The following is a 17629-nucleotide window of genomic DNA, read 5'->3' as shown; positions in this document are numbered from 1 at the left end:
TTTTTTTTAAGAGAAAACACATTTGAACCAAAATACTTCTGACTTTGCTCTTGTCTGGCCAACGTGTCAAATAAGTGTTCGCTTGATTTGTCAACAATTACATATCCAAATAAACTGCTGTATTTCTGGCTAATTAATGAATGATGTGGTGGGCAGAAGGGTCTGGGGAAAAACCTTTGCACGTTTGATTAAATCAAAGTAGCAACAGGGTCATAAATAATCATCTAATTCAATATGGAGCAATATTTTAAAAATAAAATTCTCCAAAATCATCAAACTTTTTCTTCTGTGTTGTATATTTCTCTTCCTCCTGGAGCTGTTGAATATCTTTCTTTACAGTGAAACAGCAGAGCCCTCGCGATTGGCCGCCTTTTAAAAGTGTCATGTTTTGACCATCCTCCTACCTCCTGAGTACCAATGTCAGTAAAAAGACAACAAAGTGCCAACGAGCCACATCTACACAACAGTGTGAAGAGTACGTATGCGATTCAACTATTGCAATTCGGTTATGTAATGCTCAACATTAACCCATTTTGAATAAAGAGGCTAACTGTTTAGCAGCAAGCTGCGTCATTCCTCTCCTCTGTGCGAGTGTTTTGGGTTGTTTGTGTGTTTTTATATCTTGTACCTTTCGAAAAACTCTTATTAAGGATAGCACCAAACTAATGTATCCAAAACTGTTTAAATCAACACAATGGACTTTAAGAAAGTTTCTTGAAGACGTTTTGCCTCTCATCCAAGGGGCTTCTTCAGTTCTGGTGGTGGTTGGTCTTGTCCCAGCTTATTAATAGTGCCATTCATATTCCAACGACCATAGTCGAAACCCGTCTGGCTCCTCAAAAATGGTTGATGGGGGTGCCAGGGAGTGTCAGAGGAAGTCGTTGAAATGCAAATTTCACCGAGTCTTTGTTTGCTAATGGTTGTCATTAGCATGAGACACATCACCTAGGGTAATTTGCTGAATCGTTCGAAAGGACATGATTGTAGACTAATGTACTCCATGAAGGATTTACTGTCCATGAGGGTCAGAGGAGAATAAGGAATACGTGACCCTATCCCCGTCGAGATAGTGTGGCTGTTGAATGGAACGTGTTGAAAAGTGAGACAGCAGACTGGACGGGTCGTCTAACTGGGACAGTGGCAGAGTAGGATGTACTTCCTCTAGAGACTGGCTTCCTGCAACCTCTGCTCTGAACTCCTACGCATGTTCTATCAGTCCATCTTGTCCAGTGTGCTGTCCTTCGCCATTGTCTGTTGGGGTGGTGGGACCAGGAAGAGGGACATGGAACACTTCAACAGACTCATCTGCATGGTTGGTTCTACGGTCGTTCAGAAGCAGTTCTGGAGAGGAAGACCATGTCTACACCACCCACCCCTACACACTGCCTTCTCACATCAGTGGCAGACTGCTGGTCCACTTGGGTGTCCCGTGCCATCAGGGGGTAAAATGAATCTCTCAGGAGGAGGGGGTGGGTGGTGGTGGTGGTGGTGGTGGTGGGGGGGGGGGGGGGTCAGCAGCAAATGGATGAATGGAAGAGAGATGATGACGTGTGCTGCACTGTGGTGGAACCAGGGTGTTATTGAGGCAACTGGGATGATGACGTGTCTTACAGAGTAAGACGATGTGTTTTGCCCACCATGTGGTTGAGTCGGTCTAGTTGCTTCGTATCTTCTCTCGTGTCAATGTTTTTCTCTTTGTACGTTCATTTATGCTGCAATTTTTTTGTTTGCATTTATATCTGATGTGCTGTCGTGTGGAATATGTGAATTTGAAAGTGTTTATTAATGAAAACAAGCAGTGGTTATGCACAATTTCATCTGGCATTAATAAAATGTGTGTGTGTGTGTGTGTGTGTGTGTGTGTGTGTGTGTGTGTGTGTGTGTGTGTGTGTGTGTGTGTGTGTTTGTGTCTTTCTGTATTAAACATTTAGGCTATAATCCATTAGATCCTTTTTATTGTCAACGCAATCAATATCCTGAAGAGTACTGTATGTCAAGTCATTTTAAGGTATTAAATTAACAGCTCAGGCCTTTTCGTTGAGGTGGAACCATAATAAGAGTAACAGAAACACTCATGATAGAATTAATTCATCATCTTTGCAACACAAACTTTTTGCTCATAGGCAATAAACTTTCAGTGAAAGACTGTACTTATGAGAAGTGGAAGCTTTCGTCATATTTTCCTCTGAAAGCCTGTGGTTAAGCATAATTTACTTCTGTCTCAGAGAGATATAACGGACAACTGGAACAGAAAAACTAAAATGTGAAAACATGAGTTTCATTTGGGGAAAAAACCCCAAAATAATTTAAAAGTAAAAAATCTATTAAAAACAACACAATCAAGAATGTCTGTTAAGTTTCAGGATGCTAGCAGTCTCATCCTCATCTTGGAAAATATTATTTCAATGAGGCCAAACTCGAACAGATCAAAGTTTTCCTGTACAAAGGAGAGCTCCTCTCATCTGCCAGCTTACACAGCTGCTGTATTCATCAGGTTCACAAATCAAACACCGAAGGTACAACAGTCACATTACCTCCTGCATTTGACATGCACCTCACAAAATCTGCTAAATTATATACTCAGCATCAAGTACAGTCAATTAGTTGGACATTAATTCAGCCTCATGACCGAATTCATTATTGACCATATCACATGAAAAAACCTAGTCTCAATTTTCAAACTTTAAATGTACTTATACAACATTCATTGCCCCTATATATAGCATCAGAGTACCAGAAGGCCAGATCAGAGCAAACTATGAATCTGCTGTTCGTCCAATATCTTGGAATTAAGAGAATGGGGCACCTGAATACACACTGACCACCTAACTCTAACCAAAGTAAAACATAGTTTAACTACATTAGAAGGTATCTCACTGGGAAATCATGTTCACAATGGTCGCTAATATAGTACGCAATGATGGACTGACTAACAAAACAAATTATAGATGTGGAAGTATGGCTTATTCTCTGCAAAGGCTCTGTGATGTTGGGAACTTCAAATGTTAAAACCTGAAATTTCTCCATGTACAGTAAATATGGGAGATGAAGAAAGGCTGTAGCTTAATTCTTATGGAAACACGACTAATGCATCCATGCTGGATGAAGTCATTACTATGGAAGGTCCAACAACATCCTAGTTGAATATGAGCAGCTCTGTCATTGGTAAATTTGATGCATGAGTGTTTTTATTTACATGTACAGATAACAACTGGTACAGTAATGGATACATTATCTCAAGTCAATCCTCTTCTGATATAGAAGTTCTGACTGTGAATGTGGGTTTTTTCAGTGACCAAGGAATACACTGTTATCATCACAGTGATAAACACTGTCCAATGTAGAGGAGCCCTGAATATTATCTACCGCTTCATCAATGAACTGCAATCTGCTTATCCAGAGGGAGTTTTCATGAAGAACAGCAAGGAGAATGTTAGTGTGATCAAATACATCTCCACACAGGCCAATAAGAAACCCTGGAGGATCAATAAGGACATGCAGAGAACATGGAATAACACTTTTAAATCTTGAAATATGAGGATACAGAACAGCTAGAGCCAACCTGACGAGTGATCATGGTCAGACAGTGCAAAAGGTCTTCAATGACCCCACAAGCATCAGATGGATGTGGTAAGGTATTCAAGTCATCACAGAAGATAATGTTACTCCTCCTGTAGTAGGCATCATGTGGACTTTACCAATTAATTAAATCCCTTTTGGATGTTTGAGATCTCAACACCACTGCTGCAACGTAATCTACCACTCAGTCTGGCCAGAGCTGATCTTGGAAGAACCATGAGGTGGGAGAACACCTCAGAAATTAGGTTGCCCCAACGAAATACCAGGACAGGGACTCAAAGAATGTGCTGACCAGCTGGCTGGGTTCTCACTGACATCTTCAACACCTTCTTAAACCAGACTATAGTACCCTCATGTTTGGCATTAACAATACCACATTGTCTCCAGACTTCACCCACATTCGATCCTTGCCAGTTTGATACTGCCTTAACTTCTCCACAGAGAATGCCAAATCCTCTGCACTCCACCTGAGTTTGAGTGAATCTGGCTGCTTGATTACCTCACAGGCAGATCTCCGTCTGTGCAGGTGGGAAAAAACATCTCCTTTATCATCCACCTGAGCACTGGCTCACTTCAGGGTCGCGTCCCGAGTCCACTGCTGTTCACTCCGATGGACTGCTCCATACCAAGGAGCCCAAGTAAAATACATCTGTTGAATATATTATGTGTTGACTTTTATTTATTTATTTTTATGTGTATTTGTAGTAGTAACTTTAGGTACAACACTTGCTGTTTCTCAATATCTGAAGTGTTTTGTAGCTAATGCATTCTAAAGTCCACTGTATAGTGTGATTCTGAATGAAAATTTAAGTCCAATTAAGTTAACACTTAACATGTAACTATGTTTATAGAGAAGAGTCACATTTTTGCATGATCAAGTGATAAGTATAATATAGTTATTATGATGACCTCAAGCCAATTAATGTCAAGAGTGTCAGCAAGTCTTTTTGGTTTGCATTGTCTCCTTTTATATGTACTGAAAACTAAATGTAGCAAATGCATTGCATCGCAAATCTATCACAAAATTCAGTTTGGAGGTCAAATTTTTTGTTATTACACACGCGCACACACACGCGCGCGCGCACACATGCACATTTGCTATAGAAATTAAAGACACTCCACGAACTCCTCGGAGCAGAGTTTAACAGCTCTTAATGTATGCGACCCATCTACAGTGGCTAAACAAGGTCCATACAGTCAAAATCGTGAGGAACACTCAGAGGAGACCCATCTGATCTACAACTACTTTAGAAACACATCTAGCTATTGACTTTGTTATGCTCTGAGCAGCAGAAACCATGTTACAGCGCTACTACATTGTTTCCTAAAGAAGAAGTTCTCAAAATGTTCAACAATGTCCTGAACTGAGCCTGTGTCTTCTCATAGCGCAGACAGTTGAAAACGCTCAAGCAAGTTCACTTAAGGGTCTAATCAGATCCCAGATGCTTTAATCTCAAAATCAGTCAGGAAGAATGTTATTTGAGCAGAGCTGTAATTATGAGGCAGTGGAAACTGAGCCTGAGGTTTTCATGGGATAGCCATGAATGTAGACGAGGAAATCAGTAATAGATTTTCAGATAACACTGGACTTGGAGTTTTACTCAGGTTAGCATTGAAACTCACACAGTGAAGTGCTTGGCCATTGGAGAAATGTTTGACAACACAGGTAAAAAATAGCAGGACCAACAGACTGAAGAACTCCTTCATCCCCCCGAGCTATCACACTGCTCAACTCTTCACTGGGGGAGATGAGGTACTACATAAGAGCTGAGGGATGACTGTCTGGCACGTACAATACAATTGCAATACATGCCTCTATAAACATTTTAAACCACCTTGTATTGCATATCCATGTATGCTTATTTATGCCTTTTTATTTTTATAATTTATGGAGTGTCTACTTTTTATCTTCAAAAGTGTTGGGTAATTCTTTTTGTGTGCTTACTGTGCTGTGTGTAACCGAGGTGACAATATCCCTGTCAGAACGTCCTTAAGGGATTAATAAACCTACCTACCTACCTACCTACCTACCTAACTACCTACCTAACTACTTACCTACCTACTTAATCATTTTCTGTAGTTTCAGACAAGGAGGTCTGATTCTACAGAAGACCATCGTTGGTGAAGCATCGATGGTCTTTTTTAAATTCACTTGCGTGACATGCAAGCTTTAACAGTTTCTTTCAAACTGTAGAACAGAGAGTCAAACAGGATGCTTGTTAAAGAGATGATCATTCATTCATCCGATCTCTGATTGGAAAATATGACTCTCACTTTGACATGATGCACTGAAACCATAATACAGACATGCTCCCATTTCACTTGCCAAACCAGAGCATATTTGTAGGATCTGGCTCTGCAATAAGTCCTACCTCAGAATGCCATTCTAGCTAAACTCAGCAGAAAATACCAGTATTGAATGGAAAAAAAAAAAATCAATAGCATGACATGTGAACCCCTGAGGGAGCAAACTGCTGTTAGTTTTTCCCTTCTTGGGAGGTACATTTAATTTCTGGCTCATGTGTAAAGCATTCAACATTCCTGCCTTGCCTTATTAAGTTTCACATCATGCAGAGCACCATATAAAAGGAATAATGTTAACTGACTATTGCAAAGCATCATTCTGAGTTATCTTTTTCTTATCCTGGATCTGCTTTGAATTCTGAAGGTCATAAATAACAAAAGAGGGAGAAGTACCAGCTCTCAGGGACTTATGGTAACTTTTACATTACATGCCAGTTTTTGTTGAAAATAGAGCCAATCTTTCAAAAATAAGAACTTTTTGAGCTATAATTTGAAGTGGAAATGAAACCCTAAAGGTGAGACCAGGCTAAGCTGCTTGAAGTTTTTGTGAAAGTGAGAGTTTTGACGCAATTCCTATACATATTCCATCTAAAGCCTTTGTTAGGGGACACCAATTATGGCGCCAGTGAAAACAATTTACAAGGGAAAAAAAAAATCTTCCAAACTTTCTTTTGCTGGGTCTGCTCATCTCCAACAAAATGTGAGATGTTTCATTGAGAAAACCAAAACAACCACAGCAGCTGACAGGCCTCAGGGTGGGATCTATCGATGTTAATGTAAAGTTTAAAATATGACAGCCGGGTGTGAATAGAGTGGAGGTGACAAAACCTAAGACTTGAGAATTCAGGAGTCTGAACCCAACTATCCTGGCATCACTTGAAAGCTCCTGACGAAAAGTCTTGACGATGCATTCCCAAGCCACTTCCCAGAGATGGAGAAATGATGTGATTACAGAAAGAGTCAAGAGCTCTCAACTGAAACTGAACCTCTCACCCAAATAGGAGAGGTTTTCCATCGTCTGGGTTATTCTGAGGGGTGTTTCTTTCTTTTCTTTTTTTTGCGGAGAGAGAGGGTGATGCTGTTCTCCATTCACTGAAATGTATTGACAGAGGATTACAACTCTCAGCCCTCCAGTTGGACCCTTCTGCTGCTCTGCTTGCTCACTGAACAGGGTTTAAACCAGGACATAAACTTATACACCTGACGGCTGAGGTAGGACACACCTCAGACCTATTAACAAAACAACTCCCTCAGCTATTTGCATTTTTAACTAATTGAGGTGGCATGACTTATTTTCAGAGACTTGGGCATCTCTTGCATGCTTAGTTCAGTTTACAAGACATATGCTGAATATTTTAAAGGAGATAGAGGAATTTCCGGGGATCAAAACACAAATTTAGCCTGAAAATCAAATCTTAATGTCACTACATGATCCAGGTTATTGTTGGCAAAGCTGTTAAATTTTAGGGGAGACTATTTAAATTGTAATTATTACTGAGAGGGTTCAATTTTCATGTGAAACTAATTTTCTGCAATCTTCATAAGACTGTCATGTTTTAAGTAAACTACATAAAGGGAAATATCTGAAGATGATGCTCAGTGGCTGTTGTTTATACTGTATTAATCATTGTGGTTGATTAAAGTTGTAATCATTTGACAAAAAGGCTGGGTAATTTCTATTGAGTACAGCCAACTAATTGCATTAATTCAAACAAATATAAGAAATATACAAAGCAGACAGATCTAACTTATAGATCATGAAAAAGTCAAAGAATAACTGTTAAATAACCTTGATTCAAAAATGTTTCCAAAACAAAAAGTTTTCAACATCTCAAACATTCTCTGTTCACAATTTTTAGGAGGATTTGTTTTTGTATTTGTCTGAATATCTTTGGTATTTGGACTGACAGCACAATTTTATCCTATGTTTAAAATGGTTTCATTTTCATGTTTCTGACAACCCAATATCATAAAAATATCAAAAACAATAACAAAACAATAATGATCATGAAATAACCACTAAGGTCATGGTGGTCAAAGTTTGGGTTGTTTATGAAATGCAAACCTCTAAAGAACTGAATTTACTATATTTACACATATTTGGGTGTACTGGACGCTCAATTTTAGGGCTCATAGTCTGTCAATATTACTAAAAGCATGCAAGCAGACGATCTTTGTTGGCTGTGTGAACTTATTATAGAGGAAGATATAAATCATTTCGTGAATCACCCCAAAGGCTGAATAGGTGAGAGCTGGAGAAACATTTATATTGGCTGCAAAAATTCCTTTCCAGTAGATGTTTTCAGAGTCTCATGGAAACACTAATAGAAAAAAGAGAAGCACAAGAGAAACACTGAAACCAGTCACTCGGGAACTTTGCATGCCTTTTTGCCAGACACAATTGTAGCCATTAATTCCTAAATTAACTTAATTCTGGGCTGTGAAACTGCAACTCATCTGCTAAGCGACAAAAAAGATTTTGATTCTGGAGTAAAATGGTTTCATACAGGGTAATTTCATCATCGGAACTGTGGTTATTACTAAGTGAACAGAAATCATTTCAATTGAATCACATTGCATTACACATAGTCTTTTTTCTGTCACAGAAGTGCTAAGAGGACGATGGGGACTGCTTGGATTCAGTGCTTATGTAGTATGAAAAAACAATTTGCATCAATTTGGACTGGGATTTCATGAGTGGCTAATCTACCCAAGCTGTGTTAAACTCTTCCAATGAAGAGTTCATATCAGTTCAATATCTCATGTTTGTGACTGAAATCAATTACTGCCTGATACTTCAGCCATCTGTTCTTAAGTTGAACTGAAATCATACTTTTGCTTCACGTTGCATCAGTTGAAGATAATAATAATCATCATCATCATCATCATCATCATCATCAATCCTTTAATGATCTCCCTCAGGGAAATGCCTTTGTTTACCCTACTTTTTATTTATTACTTCTTACTCTAAATATTCACAAACGTACACTGTATGTATAACACATCCATCCACACCCACACACACACACACACACACACACACACACACACACACACACACACGAGGGCTGTAGGCATACTGATAATGGGAGGTAGTGCGGAGGGCAGCTCTCACTTGGGGTGCACCATCAGCAACTTGTAACGGGACGGTGCCTTGCTCAAGGGCACCTCATCAGTACTAAAGGGTTGAATTGGTAACAGTGTCAGTTCACAATCCAAATATTTTGGCCTACATGGGTCTTGAACCAGACATCTAAGGCTCTTTATATGTACATAGATTTATTCTTCTTAAATATCTTTAAATCCATGGTGATGAGGTGACCCATCTACCAACTACAAAACACAGACATACCTACAGACAGAAAGAGTGAGCGAGTGAGAGTGAGTGAGAGAGGGAGAGAGAGAAAACAGAGACATTGAGTTTTCCTGGTGGGTGAGATGGATTGGCCAGACTTACTGTGGATTACCCATGTGTTCCTGGGATATAAAAATAATAATAATAATCACCAAAAGATATTAAATGTTTTTTAATTAAGGGTACATAAGGTTGAATCGTAAACAAAAGACTCGTCTTCTTAACTATGACGGACCTGTTGAACTTTCATTTCTGCAGTATTTGCTGGACTGTGTTTGAAATGTATGAATAGTTTATGGAGTATAGCTGAAGAACCAACAAAGCTGCTGCCATGGAGAGTCCCTTTGATTACCTTTTGTATCATGTTAGCCAGACAGCATTTGCTTTGATGGTATTAGACTCATAGCTTCAGCATTCATGTTCTGACCTTTACTAAAGATATTACATCTGATCTTGGGCTCTACCTTCCATCTGGAAGACTAAAAGAAGGGCAAATGTGCTATCAGACATTCCAGGGGATGCCTCCTCAATGCCCTAATCTACGCTTATATGCCCTGATGAAAAACATCACTGGAATTATGGAACAACTTGTGTTGAACTGGCATCTATTCTGAATGTTGTTTATAATACTGTTGTGGAGTTGCTGGTATTGTGTGTGAATCTTATTTTGCGTCGGCCCTCTCCCTGCGCTCAGGGCACCCAGCCCATTTCTTGCTCAATGGTGTCACAAAATGCCTTCACCCTTGCCAACCAAAAACAGTTTCCCCAAATGTCCTCAAAAGCACTGAAGTCTGCAAATGACCCGCAGACTGGCTCTGTGTTGTCCCGTTGCCTTAGTTAGACAACTCAAGTTTGCCAACACTCTGACTCCAAACACCAAGTGGCTTAAAGTTTGGCTTAGCCTTTACACGTCCCGAGGATAAAATTCATTCAGCAGAGGTAGAGATGTAAAAGTTATATTACAGTATTATAGCTTTTTTTGGTTGTTTTTATGTCCTGTAATTGTTTCTGTTAAGTCTGAGGGAATACTTCTTTGGTATTTAGAGTAGTAACGACATTTAAATGACCTCAAGTAACGATTATAGATTGAAATTTAATAAGTAACGACTTACAAACAATTCAACAGGCTAAAGCCTCTTGCAACCAATTATGTTTGTATGTCGAGGACTACGAGTATTATAATAATAAATGTTTATCTAATGTGTATGCAACTTTATTAGCAGTGGAACCCTTATAATAAAGTTGCAGGAAATCTGTATAAAGCAAGTGAATGTCTGTCTCATCCTACAGGTCGCTCTGGTTGTTGCCTTTGAGGACATTCTCCTGAAAATATCATGAGGCTTTTCCTCCTGCTTTGCCTGCTGACGCTTGGCGCCGCCAAATCCTACCAGCGAATCAATGTGATGGAATTAATGAAAAACTACGACCTGATGATGGCTGATGAAGACAACAGTGATGAAGATGACAGCAAGGAGGAAGAAGATTATGAAGAAAATGAGAGCTGTCCAGCTGGTTGCCATTGCTCACCCAGAGTGGTGCAGTGCTCTGACCAGGGTTAGAAACAATGCAGTACCAACATTTTTTGATCCATATCTTAATGTTGAATGACCTGATGAGCTATCTGTTGATGCTAATAATGGTTCTTTGGTACTTTGACAACTTCTCCACCACACGATAAAATGAAAATTAATGAAAATTTTCTGATCTGATTCTGATTTTTCTCACCAGAATATTTCTGAGAAACAGAGTTATTCCAGGTGACTGTACAAGCTGTATGAATATGCACTGCCACATCTGTTGTGAAAATGGTGGTAAATGAACAAAATACTGCCATGTCAGTACAACATGTCCAACAATTTCATTCCATTTGCCTATTCCTTTCAACAACAAAACACTGTACTTGTGTTTGTTGAACTTAAAGTAAAACAAGGCTCCTTTCACTGACTACTTAAGATCTCATGAAACTCTTAAGATAAAAAGTAGCCATTAATTCAATGAAGGGGTAAAACAAAACAAACAAACAGAAAACTCCCCCCAAAATCCCACATTCGTAGAGTGAATACAATCACTCCCAAATTTTGATAGAAGAGTATTTTGAATAAAGGTTATCTCTTCATTGATGGATATATTCATCACTTTTGGTCCATTTCTGGTCTTTAAGTACCTCTTTTCATTCTGCAAACAGGTCTGATCTCTGTTCCTGAGAAGATTCCTGAAGACATTTTGATGTTAGACCTCCAAAACAATGACATTACTGAGATCAAGGAGAACGACTTTAAAGACCTCAACAAGCTTTATGTAAGAAATCTGGTACTCTACACATAAGAATGAACACCACAAGCTCTGGTAATATTAAACAGACATAAACAATAGGATGTAAAGGTAAACATGTAAATAAAATTAACTCATATGCTAAAAACAAATCTAAAGGACCAATATCTAGGAGTTGATGCAATTGAATAAAAGCTTCAGCTTGAGCACGGTGGTTACATTTTGAAATTCATTTGGGCGCTAACAAGATTATGAGTTTATAGTGAGTCTACTTAGCTTGAATATCAGCACCTTGCAGTTCTACGACAGTCTAACAATAATAATAACAACATTACGTAATGTTTAAATGCTTCAGCATAGTAACTAGAGAAGTCTTTGTAGTTTAATTTTCTACTCAGGCTTTACAGAATTTGATTTGCAGCCTCCATGAAATTATGTACTTATCTCTGTTCACCCCCATTGCTCTGTAGGACATTATATCTAAAACTTAACACAGCACTTATTGAGGTGTATGCTACATAATTCAATACATACTGTAATATTATTAGATATTACACATGATATTCATACTAAGTTTTGTTTAGTCCTGGCTGCATGGTTTGTTGTTCCAAAATTTGTGTTGAAAAAAACTTGCCAAAGCCTATTAATTGGTTGCCAATATCTGAAGATCAACCTCTTTTGAGCACTTTGTGGTAAGGTTGTAATGACCACTGAACATGTGGAAGGCACTCCTCATAAGAGTCTTTGCTATCGTTCTTCAGGTACTGTAGAAATATGATAGTAAAATACAATGGAAAACAGCATTACAATATTGTTACTTTGTGTCTGGCTGAAACTGTGACAGTTTCTGCAAATGCCTTGAGAATTTCCTGAAAAATAAAAAAAAGTTGACCTGGAGATGGATTAGATAAGATGCTGTAATGTTCTTATACAGTATTTGACTGTGTCAAGGCAAACAGTAAGAATTGCAACCACACTAACATTTTGCCATGTTAAATGATTTAACCTACAAATTCTTACTTATACTATTTAGAAATGCACAAACCTGTTTGAAACTCAATGTGCTTCATTTGTTTTAGTCTTGTTCTTTTCCTTTCCTAAAACAGGGTCTGTTTCTGATCAACAATAAGATCTCTAAGATTCACCCCAAGGCTTTCAGAAACATGGATAAGCTCAGAATCTTGTACCTCTCCTACAACCTGCTGACTGAGATCCCTGAAAACCTCCCTCCCAATGTCCTTGAGCTCCGATTTCATGAAAACAAGATCAGCAGAATCCAGAAGGATGCATTCAAAGGCCTGAATAGACTCCATGTGCTGGGTAAGCAAAGATTCAGAAGATTTTATCGATTACTGCGGACAATCTAATTGATCAAATATTGCTTTAATCAGAGTGAGGTAATGAATAAACCATACTGTATTTAGATAAAAGGGTAAACTGCAGATTTGGCCAGGGCATCTCCTCTGGTCTACGGGAGGAAGTTGAAATATATTGAAATGTTTTATGTTTTTGAAACTTTCATCTGAAGCATTGCTCACAGAATAATGAAGCCTTAGTTGGGATTCATGAACCATTCAAATGATTATGAATTATTATTTTCGTCAAAAAGGTTCCTTACTTTCTATGCTCTCCGCATGTCAGAGGACATAATTAAACCACAATTAAACCAGACAATCCATGTCTGTCCAAACAGAACTGGGTGCGAATCCATTGGCCAACAGTGGGATTGAGTTGGGGGCTTTCAATGGTCTGTCAACCTTCTATGTCGGAATGGCAGAAGCCAAACTAACAGCCGTTCCAAAAGGTAATATTTCACTCATTAAGTGTTATGTTGATTTAAATACATAATTTTATGGTGAACCTGTACTTTACAGCTACTGCACAACTGCATGAAGAACACATATAACTCACATCTGTTAATATGATGCTCTGACACAATATTTTTGTATCTCTCAGATCTGCCGTCCTCAATCACAGAGCTGAGTCTGGACTACAACAAAATCTTGAAGGTGGAAGTGGAGGACTTTATCAGATATAAAAATCTGCTGAGGTGAACACCAGCAACATTCCATTCTGCTTTCTAGACCAGGGGTGTGCAAACGTTTTGACTGGTGGGCCAGCTGAGGAGCAGATGGAGTTGATCTAATGCAAATGACATGTAAAAAACTGCTTTATAAAACGTTTTGGCCTTTAATGGACAGCAAAGCATACATATGCAAAGATTAGAGTAAATATTATTTTACAACTGCATTTATTTAATAAAATTAATTACATAGTTTAAACAAGTTTGGCGGGCAAGAATACAAAGCCAAAGGGGTTCTACATGGTTTGCCCATGCCAGTTCTAGCATGTGTATGCGTGGTCAATAGTTAACTTAACCTGACTGACCCTTCAAAACCCATATTCAAAATTAGCTGAATAAACTTGTGACTAATGACCACCATTATTCCAAGAAGCCATCCCACTGTATGTATTTTTATGTTCTAACAAAGACTTGATAGTCTGAGGGCCAACAGTCCCCATGACAACATTTAAACCAATCATCCATGCACATATTGTTATTTAATAGCATCATTTATATGTAACAAACAATGAAGTTTCCAAAATTCAGATGCACACAACAAAGCACAAAAGTTAAATGAATTTCCAGCAGAAACAAACAAATGCTGTGAAATACAACTATGGGTAACAACAGACATGTTGGTAACAACAGTGAGCTCTGGATCTTAGTACGTATTACAGGTCTGCTTGGACAGCAAAAAGGTCCAACCAGACCTGTTGGACCTTTGTGATATTTTAGGCACGTGGTAGGCTAGTAGACATGCCTAAAATATCACATTGGTGGGAAAATTGCTTTTTTTCAGCTGAGTGAGAAAGAGAGAGAACGAGATTTGATTTTTGATTTTTAACATCACGATTTTTCATAAAAGTCAAATTACAAAATAATCACGTTGACACAAAATTCAAGAGATTCACATAAAGAGGATTTTAAATAGTACTGTGCGTTTTCTGAACAAAAAACCATCTAACCTTTCAACATTTATCAAGCTAAAAAAAACCCAGAAAAATTAAGAAAAACCCCCCCCCACTATTATCAGTTCTCCACAATCATCTATTCTACAATCGTGTCTTTTACTTTTTTCATTAGTTTTTTCAATCTATAAAACTCTTGGTATGTAAAAACTGGTTCACCACTTGTTTTACTTTTCATATAAAAGCTGACGCTATCCACAAACATGTTAGAGAGACAGAGAGCTACATGTGTTGAGTCTACATCAGTGGTGTCCAAACATTTTCCACGGAGGGCCACATACAAAAAATGTATAAATAGCTGGTCCACTGTTAGAGGTAACATGAACCCAAACAGTCAAATGTAGGTCAATTATTCCTGATAATTCAATATTCTGAAATAAAAGAAACAGCCGATATCACAACTTCCGCTGCGTTCAATGAGTCTTGGAATGTAGCGCATTTCCGGATGCTGTCAGCCAATAGTATGTGGCTACGGTATCATGTGACTACCTATTAAAAATCTGTGATGCAGTGAAGTAGGGCATCTTGAGGCGCGAATAAGTGAGGGATTACTGTATTCTCAAATAGCAGCCTCCGATTGGTTGTTACAGCTCTGCATTAAAGGGAATAAAAGTGGACAAGACGGTTTATTATGTTATGTAATTAACTTATTGGTATTATTAAAACATCAACTAACTTTTGTTAGAAAATCAACTCAGATTAAATCAATATGTCAACACTGCAGGTATGAGTGAGAGTTTGTGTGTGTCCTTCTGTGTTGCCCTGTGATGAACTGGCGACTCCTCCCGGGTGTAGCCCCGTCATGGCCCTGACGAGGATAAGAAAATGAATGACTTAATGAATTTGGAGGGAGGAGCTGCTGAATTCATGAGTCTTTAATGAGTACACGTGGTTCCACTAGTGGTGAAACTAAGAATAACAACTCAGTCAAATGAAAGTTTCATGTGTGGATCATATTGCATTATATTTTTATGATAATTTGAGGAACGATTAAAAATGGCCTTTATGTCTCAGGGTGTCTCCTGGTAGAAACGTTTAACCCACCAGGTAACAATAAGCCTAACAGCACAGTTCATATATTTTAATACCCTACAAAGACTTGTTTTTATCTACATAGAGAGGAATAAACAATATCTTAGCTCAGGCTTGGGAAAACTACAGCCATATGCAGCCCACAGCTTTGTAATTAGGCGTTGAAATCTGGCCCTCCAAACTTGTTTAAGCTATATAATTAAATATAATTACTAAAAAATAACATTCATTTTCTCCATCCATCTGCTCCTCAGCTGGCCTGTCAAATTTTAGTACTCTGTGTGGCCCACTAGTTAAGAAGTTTGTCCACTCCTGTCCTAGCCCATACTTGGAAGGGGAGGGTAAGGGGATAGCATTCACTTAGTTATCACAAGAACTACTTTTTTTTTACATGCATGTTTTTCCAAAACAGATGAAAAGAAGTGCTTCTGAAAAAAGTTGGCCTTGCTTTCCTGACATTTTTCCCAGGATTTTTTCTTACATTTTCCAAACAGTTGACACTTTTGAAAAAACTCATTGAGGGGAGTCAGAACACTAAATAAATACAGTACTATTATCTACAATGAACAATTACAGAATTGATAAATGACAAATTAAAAATATGTCACCATAGTTTTGTTGTCCTGTAGAAAAGTTTGCAATTGCAACATTACTATAATCTTACTATCTTTCACTATGTATGCAGACTCAGACTAGGTTTCAACCAGATCAAGTCCGTAGAGAATGGCAGCTTTGTCAGTACGCCCAACATCCGTGAGATCCATCTGGACAACAACCAACTGAAAAAGGTCCCACCAGGCCTCAGCTCCCTACGCTACCTCCAGGTGAGATTAAAGACAGGGCTCAAAGCCGGCACACCCCCTGATGAGGACACGGTTTGTGAAGAGCTAAGAGTTCGACAAGAACTATCGTTAGACTAAACATGACCTGGATTCATCTTTGTACTGGATGAATTTACATCAGTTTGGATTTCCTGCTCATTCTACTTTCAAACGTCTCTCTCTGCTTAGGTGATTTACCTCCATGGAAACAAAATCAACAGTGTGGGAGTCAACGATTTCTGTCCCGTCAGCCCTGGCATCAAGAAGAATCTGTATACAGGCATTAGCCTGTTTGCCAATCCTGTAAAATACTGGGATGTCCAGCCAGCCACCTTTCGCTGTGTGATCGGACGGAGGGGAGTTCAGCTCGGAAACTTCAGGAAGTAGTAAAAATAAAGCGATCCAGACAGACAGAAATTAGAAGAATGTCAATCTGCTTCTTAAAACATGAGGACATACATTAAAATACTGCATTTCTAAAGGGCGAGATGTACAGGAAAGAGAAAACGTCAATACATTGATATAATAAACAAGCTGCAAAGAATATAGAAATTATCTGGCAAGAGAAAACAACAAAAACAGTCTGATGCTGAAAATAAATGTTAACTTATAAGCTACACTTGATATTTGTAGTCAGACATGAACAAGCCCTGTCTTACCCATGTGAACATTCAATAATGTGATTCTTTACTGCTCTCTGTAAACCTTTCCATTTATAAAAACCTCCTTCTGGCAACTTTTCAGTAAACATCCAGACTTGTAGAATCACAGGCATTTAACTTTTTTTAAAAATAATACAACTTTTAAGGAAATACAATAAAACAAAATATTCAGGTTTCAGCAGCCTTTGTAACACTTCAGAAACATATTTACTGCTTTTTAAGTTGATGCAAGGTCCACACAGTCAGTGGATGAAGGTGTCATTAACTATTTTGATTATTTAAAATCTTAAAACTACACGTTAGACTGGAATAAATATACCTGTAGTCTTTGGTGCAAACCTAAAAATGATGTAATGACCAATGGAACTTATTTTTCATTATAACATCTGAACAACATGTAATTCTCAGCTCAGAACGACGAGGGCATCTCAATTACAAACATGTTCATTTTCCTCCAGTGATCTCTCTTCCAGTGGTGCTATATTTATTGGGTATGACTTTAAATAAAACCTGAAAAACCTCCATGTTTGTCTTTAATTTTGATCAAAATTATATAATTTGACCCACTGTTG

The 17629-nt window shown here is 38.3% G+C and overlaps 2 protein-coding genes across 3 annotated transcripts in view; one reads left to right on the top strand and one right to left on the bottom strand.

The window, feature by feature from the left end:
* The window catches only part of cenpp (centromere protein P), a 90630-nt gene that overhangs the window by 27958 nt on the left and 45043 nt on the right, over nt 1–17629 (bottom strand). The gene's annotated exons all lie outside the window — the stretch shown is intronic.
* Nucleotides 6934–17579, top strand: aspn (asporin (LRR class 1)). Its single transcript, XM_068314812.1, has 8 exons — nt 6934–7095; nt 10529–10792; nt 11424–11536; nt 12616–12829; nt 13203–13313; nt 13466–13559; nt 16260–16398; nt 16585–17579. The coding sequence occupies exons 2-8, from the start codon at nt 10573–10575 to the stop codon at nt 16780–16782; spliced, it is 1089 nt and encodes a 362-aa protein (XP_068170913.1). The 5' UTR covers nt 6934–7095; nt 10529–10572; the 3' UTR covers nt 16783–17579.

The sequence above is a fragment of the Antennarius striatus genome, chromosome 5, assembly GCF_040054535.1.
Source record: "Antennarius striatus isolate MH-2024 chromosome 5, ASM4005453v1, whole genome shotgun sequence".
Taxonomy (NCBI): Eukaryota; Metazoa; Chordata; class Actinopteri; order Lophiiformes; family Antennariidae; genus Antennarius; species Antennarius striatus.
This window is presented reverse-complemented; position numbering and strand designations above follow the sequence as displayed.